The 7289-nt window shown below is 43.3% G+C and overlaps 1 protein-coding gene across 4 annotated transcripts in view; it reads left to right on the top strand.

Annotated features, from left to right (window-relative positions):
- LOC114483912 (lactosylceramide alpha-2,3-sialyltransferase-like) overlaps nucleotides 1–3768 on the top strand; it is a 29494-nt gene extending 25726 nt beyond the window's left edge. For all 4 annotated transcript variants that reach the window (XM_028485567.1, XM_028485568.2, XM_028485572.2 and 1 more), the window contains 2 exons: nucleotides 1832–1943; nucleotides 3274–3768. In XM_028485567.1, the coding sequence (XP_028341368.1) occupies nucleotides 1832–1943; nucleotides 3274–3438 (277 nt within the window). In that variant the 3' untranslated portion in view covers nucleotides 3439–3768. The remainder of the gene's footprint in view (nucleotides 1–1831; nucleotides 1944–3273) is intronic.
- Nucleotides 3769–7289: the final 3521 nt, after the last annotated feature.

Below are 7289 nucleotides of genomic sequence, written 5' to 3' on the forward strand. Positions count from 1 at the left end.
CCGGAGCCTGTGCTCCGCAACGGGAGAGGCCACGGCAGAGGGAGGCCCGCGTACCACAAAAAAAAAAAAAAAAAAAAAAAGTTTTCATAGGTGGTCTTAAAGGTGACTGGTGGTACTGTCTTAACTCAGCCTCATTTCTGAGTAGAATTGTTTAGAAGAATAATAAGTAGATTGTTTATTTTGTTTTCCTTTTTTTTTTTAAGAACTCACTGTATTTTCTCCTAATTTTTTTTATTGTGGTAAAATAACGTAACATAGAATTTGCCATCCTAACCATTTCTAAGTGTACAAGTTCAGTGGTATTAAGTACATTATAATAAGTAGATTGTTTATTTTGTTTTCCTTTTTTTTTTTAAGAACTCACTGTATTTTCTAATTTTTTTTATTGTGGTAAAATAACGTAACATAGAATTTGCCATCCTAACCATTTCTAAGTGTACAAGTTCAGTGGTATTAAGTACATTCACATTGTTGTGCAACCGTCATACCATCCACCTCCAGAACTCTTTTCATCTTGAAAAGCTTGATCCTTTATACCCATTAACACTAAGCCCCCCTTCCTCGCTGGCCCCTGGCAACCACCATTCTACTTTCTGTCCCGATTTTGACTACTCTACATACCTCAAATAAGCGGAATCTTACAGTATCTGAAGGACTATTTTATTTTTTTTATTATTTTTTTGTGTGTGTGGTACACGGGCCTCTCACTGTTGTGGCCTCTCCCGTTGCGGAGCACAGGCTCCGGACGCGCAGGCTTAGCGGCCATGGCTCACGGGCCCAGCCGCTCCACGGCATGTGGGATCTTCCCGGACCGGGGCACGAACCCATGTCCCCTGCATCGGCAGGTGGACTCTCAACCACTGCGCCACCAGGGAAGCCCTATTATTTTAAAAAATATTTATTTATTTGGTCGCACCAGGTCTTCGTTGCGGCAGGTGGGCTCCTTAGTTGTGGCTCACAGGCTCCTCAGTTGTGGCACGTGGTCTCTTTAGTTGTAGAGTGAACTCTTAATGCTGCATGCATGTGAGATCTAGTTCCCTGACCAGGGATTGAACCCGGGCCCCCTGCATTGGGAGCGCAGAATCTTAACCACTGCATCACCAGGGAAGTCCCAGGACTGACTTTTTTTTTTCTTTTTTTTAATTGAGGCAAGGAATACGACTTTATTCCGAAAGCCAGGCATCTGAGAAGATGGCAGACTAAAGTCTCAAAATAACCATCTTCAGGACCGACTATTTTAAAGTGGCAAAAAATTGAAGCTGAGATTCTATAGGTCAAAATTTATTACTTAGTTTTTTTTAAAGTCCAGTAATCTATATGGTGATTCAGATTTTATTGCGGTACCTTTGCAGAAAAATGTTTTTTCTATATTTGCTTATAACAAAGACAGTCATAAATGACTAATTTATCTTGTTAGAAAAATAAGAAATGCTGCCTTAAGTTAAGAGGTCATCTTAAAGACTGTACTTTTTTTTTTTAACATCTTTATTGGAGTATAACTGTTTTACAATGGTGTGTTATAGTTTCTCCTTTACAACAAAGTGAATCAGTTATACATATACATATGTTCCCATATCTCTTCCCTCTTGCGTCTCCCTCCCTCCCACCCTCCCTATCCCACCCCTCTCATGGTCACAAAGCACAGAGGTGATCTCCCTGTGCTATGCGGCAGCTTCCCACTAGCTATCTAATTTACATTTGGTAAAAGACTGTACTTTTATGCTGTGTGGCAGGCAGACTCTATTTGGGTTAGGTGTTCAGTTATTTCACATGATCTCTCTTGATTATCACATGACGACATCATTATACGTAATTGATTTTTTTTTTCTAGGTGTACATTGCTTGTGTTTGGAGTGTGGATCCTTTATATCCTCAAGTTAAATTATACTACTGAAGAATGTGACATGAAAAAAATGCATTATGTGGACCCCAACCGCATAAAGGTTAGATATTCCATCCGTGTGGTTTCAATGAGAATATTTCCAAGTGTACGCTTAAATAGTAATATTGTCTCTCAAGTGTTATAAATAAATGTTCATGGAAGTTATAAACAGAAGGGAAAACACTTAACCTTAGCACTTCAAAACACCCACCAAACACTCACCGTTCCTCCCGCATCTACTGAAGTCGTGGGGTGAGGTGAGTTCCATTTGACCCTGTAGGGCACCTGTCATGGAGTTAATACACCATGATGCTGCCAGCGTACATGTTCTTAAAGCAGATCAGGAAGAAATTCTTTTAGTATCACTTGTCATTTCTGTGTTTTATTTTTCGTTTCAATGATTTCACATTGTATTTCAAGATTTTTCCTTCAATGTATATTTATCTTTTTAATCAATTGACATATTAAATCCTGATTTCACTGATTGTTTGAGTTGTAAATTATCTGATGCTGTTCAGCCTTGGACAAAAGACAGATGATTTTAAGTAAAGTAGCATGGTAATAATGATAACCGACATGTATGGGTGCTTTACCTGTATTATCTCATTTAGTGATCATCATGACTGAGAGATATCCCAGGGTTCTCTGCATCTTACAGACGATGGCCTGGGAGGTTAAGCTGCTGGCCCAAGTTCACACCTAGTTTAGTTAACTAGTTGAGTTAATCTAGTTTAATATGTACTGTGTAGCTGTTCTGAAAATGCTTTAGCAATAGAAACTCATTTAACCCTCATAACAATCCCGGGGATACAGCTACTGTTATTATCCGCACCTCCTAGATGAGGATAGGGAGGAACCTTAAGTAACCTGTCTAAGGTTACCTCAGCAAGTAAGTGGTGGTGTGAAGGCTTGGACCCAGCAGTGTGGTTTCAGAGTCCAGTCTCTTGATGACTCTGCTCTCTGCTGGGGTAGGGAGCGTCCACAGAGAGGAAGCCAGAAGTTATAGGTAGCATGATGCAGAGGAGAGAGCTTAAACTTCTGACCTGGATTCAAATCTAAACGCCACTTCGTAACAGTGAGACCTGAGGCAAGTGACCGGATCGTTTGGAGTCCCAGTGTCCTCAGCTGTGAGGTGTAGATAACAACGTCTGTGCAATGGGGTGGTCATCAAATTCCAGTAAGAGAGTATGCGCAAAGCTCCTTTTCTAGTCCTGATTTTTAGTCACGTGTTTCTATTCTGTATATGCTTGGAAGTACCTCACATTTTTCATAGTACAGACAGGTAGAAACATGTAAATGAAAAGAGTGTATTGTAGTTAATAGGACACCCTCGTGTCTCAGGCGTCTTGCTGATCACGGGGCCTTCCTCCCCTGCTGTTTCTGTCCCTCAGATGTTGGCCGACCCAGTTCATCTCAGCGGCATTAGCCCCTCTGCTCTGCTGGAGCAGGACGTGGTCCCGCATCATCCGCTCGGGCTTTCCCTCCTGAACGGCTGGCCTTGCAGACATTCCCAAATCCCTTTCAATTCCAAGGCCTTCCACAGCTCGCTTGGATAAACTTTGCAGACATCCTGTCTCTGTTTTTTGTCTCCTGGAAAAACCCTGAAATGCTGACACGTGATACTGTGATACACGATTACTGGTATCTGTGAACTCGTCCCTTTGCTACACTTCTCCACATTCTCTGTGTGTCCCCTCTGTCCTGTCCATTTCATTCATCAGGCCGTTGACCTTCTGACCAACAACGGAGATCATTGCTCTCGAGTCTGGGTTGATTGAGGAGAGATGTGAGCTCTCTGTGCAAGAGTAGAGCACGGTGTGTACTTGTGAGATGGATGGAGAAGATGTGGTTTGGTAACACCTTGGGTGAAATCAACTTAGTGGTTTTCATGCCTGGCCAGCGCTGTCTGCATCAACTGCGCTGTGGCTACCTACAGCTGTTTTCTTTTTAGCTACATTAATAGGCCAGTGGGGGTCTGCTCAAACCTGGCGTGTTCAGACAAGTGCTCTGGTCACTATGGCTCTTTAAGTTTCCCCTAAGGAATTCTAATGACTTTTAAAATTTTTTTGGCCACACCTCATGGCTTGCAGGATCTTAGTTCCTCAACCAGGGATTGAACCCAGGCCCCAGCAGTGAAAGCACCAAGCCCTAACCCCTGGATCGCCAGGGAATTCCCTAGCGATTTCTGAGAAGGACCAGAGAAGAGATTCTAGACCTTGTCCCCGAGGAACCTTTGAAGGGATGGGAACATTTGCATAGAGAAGACCAGTGCAGGACACATGGCAGCTGCTGCCAACAAGCCAGAGGCCTGGCCCGGGGGAGAGTCAGCCTGCCTGGGTGGCCTCACTGGAAGAACTTTGGATCAAGGGTGACAGCCAAGCTGAAAGGAGAAGGGTTTGATGGTCCATGACGTCCAAAGATGGAAAAAATGAGCTGCCTTTGTGGCGAATCCCTGGTGGTCTTTGACCAAAGCCAGGATAACTATTTTGGGGTAGAACTCAGGCATCAGACAGTTGGTGGCTCAAGGACCATCTGATCCCTTCCAGCCCTGGAATTCCATGGTTCACTGCAATCGTCTAGTACCTGGCTGGAAAGTGTAGGGTGGTTTCGTAACCTGGGTTTTTCCTGTTCTGAATGCAGGCTCGTGACACCACTAGTTCCCACTCAATGACATTCAAACTGAACCTCAGTGGTCTTTGAAGCTCCTCTGAAACTTACCAGATTCCATCTGGTATTATGAATGTTGGTGTAAGCATTTCATTGTCCCATCTAAAGTAGGTTATCTGAGAAGCGGGGCTGTGCTTATAAAAATATATAGTTTCTAGGATTCTGAAAAAAGGAATAATGATCCAGGGTTGCCCTTGAAATCCTCTGTTCTCACCATTGCCCCAGTTCAGTGTCTCCTTACCCGCCTTTCTGCATTCAGGCATGCTAATTATGGCAGAAGTAGTATTTCTAATAACTGAATCTGACATGTTGCTTCCTTGCTTCAAACTCTTTGATTTCTCTCCTTTACCTTCAGGAGATTATCTACACTCTTTAGTCTGGCCTGTAGGGCTCTTCATGGCTTGGTTCCTGCCAATCTCTTCAGCCCCCTTTTGTCACCGCTACCATCGCAGCCCTGCCTGTATCAGGCACACGAACCCCCTCACAGGTCCTTGGTGAACTTCCTTCTTCCTCATTATGGTTTTGATCTGATAACTAATGATGTTGACCATCTTTTCATGGACTCATTGGCCATTTGTAGGTCTTCTAAGGAGAAATGTCTATTTAAATTCTTTGCCCAATTTTTAATTGGGCTGTCTTTTTATTATTGAGTTGTTTAAGTGTTCTCTGTATATTCTGGATACCAGTTCCTTATCAGATATATGATTTGCAGCTATTTTTTCCCATCCTGTGGGTGGTCTTTTTACTTTTTTTGATGGTATCGTTTTTAGCACACAAGTTTCTAATTTTGATGAAGTCCAGTTTATCTGCTTTTCATTTTGTTCCTTGTGCTTTTGATGTCATATCTAAGAAACCGTTGCCTAATGTTTTCTTCTAAACGTTTTCTGGTTGTAGGTCTTACATGTAGGCCTTTGATCCATTTTTGAGCTACTTTTTATATGTGGTGTGAAGTCAGGGTCCAGCTTCATTCTTTTGCTTGTGGCTTTCCAGTTGCCCCAGCATCTTTGTTGAACCCTTTTCTCTGTGTTTGCTGCGTTGTGTGTTTTTTTTTAATTTATTTTATTGAAGTAGAGTTGATTTACAATGTTGTGTTAATTTCTGCTGCCTGGCAAAGTGATTCAGTTTTATATATTTTATATACACACACCCACACACACGCATATATTCTTTTTCATCCTATTTCATATTTTCCATTATGGTTTATCACAGGATATTGAATCTAGTTCCCTGTGCTCTACAGCAGGACCTTGTTGTTGTTTATCCATTCTCTCTGTAATAGTTTGTATCTGCTGCATTCTTTCTTCTCTGCCTGGAGCCCTTCCTTTGCCTCTCTATTATTCATCTTTTACATCACATCTCAGCTCAGGGGTTACTTTTTCTAAGGTCCTTCTCCGATCATCCTTCTCTCTTGTCTTCTAGGAGCCCCCTCATACCTTAATCCTGTTACCACTGTGGTACTTTAACTGTTTTGTCTTCCCCACTTGTCCTCCAGGCAAGCCCTTGGGAGATAGGGATTGTGGGATAACATTTTACATTAACGAATATGTACTTATATGTATTGAACTCCAGAGGGAGGAGAGATATCACTCAAACCTCAGCACGGTGTCTCATCTCTGAACTCCAGATGGTACAGAAAATCCACAGTTAAATTTTAACAGGCAATTCTTTCAGTTATGTACATGAAGTTTAATATCCCTTTGAGGAATAGGACAGATACCTCCTATCCAACTCTTCATATCCCCCAGTGAACAGACTCTCCCTTCTCTTTCCCCCTAAACCGTGGCATGTGAGTCCCCCACTTTAGACTGGTGGGACCAGTTTTAAACCTGAGTTCACTGCCGGGGCAGTAACAGCCTCTCACGCGTGCTAGGGCCCTGTCCCGACTGGCTCCAGTAAGGATTCCTAACTCGTCCCTGATGGGGGGATGGAAGGACCTGATGAGTGAGATCAGCCTCCCAAGCCCCACTGCCTGCGTGGAGAAGGGGTGACGGCTGCCTGAACGAAGGACACTATGGTTCCCGAAGAGGAAGGAGCAGGAAATGGAAACCCAGGAGGTAGCCCACGGTGACTGCCACATCAACCCATTTCTGAAAGACTTCTAAAAGATCGTTATTTTTTCCAATTACAAAGTCACCCGTAATGGTGCGGAAAGGAGGAGGAACGGGGGCACGGTTAAGTCAAACAGGTTTGTGCAAGTCTCCGTTCAGAAATTAATAAAGTAGAAAGTGAAAGCCTGCTCTAACCGTGATGGAATGAGGGGTGTCTTTTATTCTATTGCTTGAGACTTTTTTTAAAAAATGTAGCTTCTTAGCACTATTGACTCTGTCAAATTGCCCTGCTTTTCACAGTGGTCGTGACAGCGTGTGCAGGAAGCACATGTCTCAGCGGGCTTTGCAAAGTAGAGGAACAGCAGAGTTAGATACTGCTGAGGATTTGGGGTGGGGAATAGCAGGATATGAGACTGAAAATGAGACAGGACCAGAGCGTGAGAGGCCTTGAATGCCACACTGAGCAGTTCGTAACTTTGATATCTGGTCACACATCCCTAAACAAGAAGAGATATCCTCTCTCAAGTCCCCAGAATAGAGGAAATAGCCAGGAAGCCGGCTGGTATGAAGGGCTGGGAGACGGTGTTCAGTATGAGCTCTCTACAAAGAAAACCCTGTCTCCAGGCTTGGGTGGAGACTGATCCTTACTGCCAAGAGAGTTTGGACGAATCTGAATGATTGTGGCTGTGTAT

The sequence above is a fragment of the Physeter macrocephalus genome, unplaced genomic scaffold (assembly GCF_002837175.3).
Source record: "Physeter macrocephalus isolate SW-GA unplaced genomic scaffold, ASM283717v5 random_462, whole genome shotgun sequence".
Taxonomy (NCBI): domain Eukaryota; kingdom Metazoa; phylum Chordata; class Mammalia; order Artiodactyla; family Physeteridae; genus Physeter; species Physeter macrocephalus.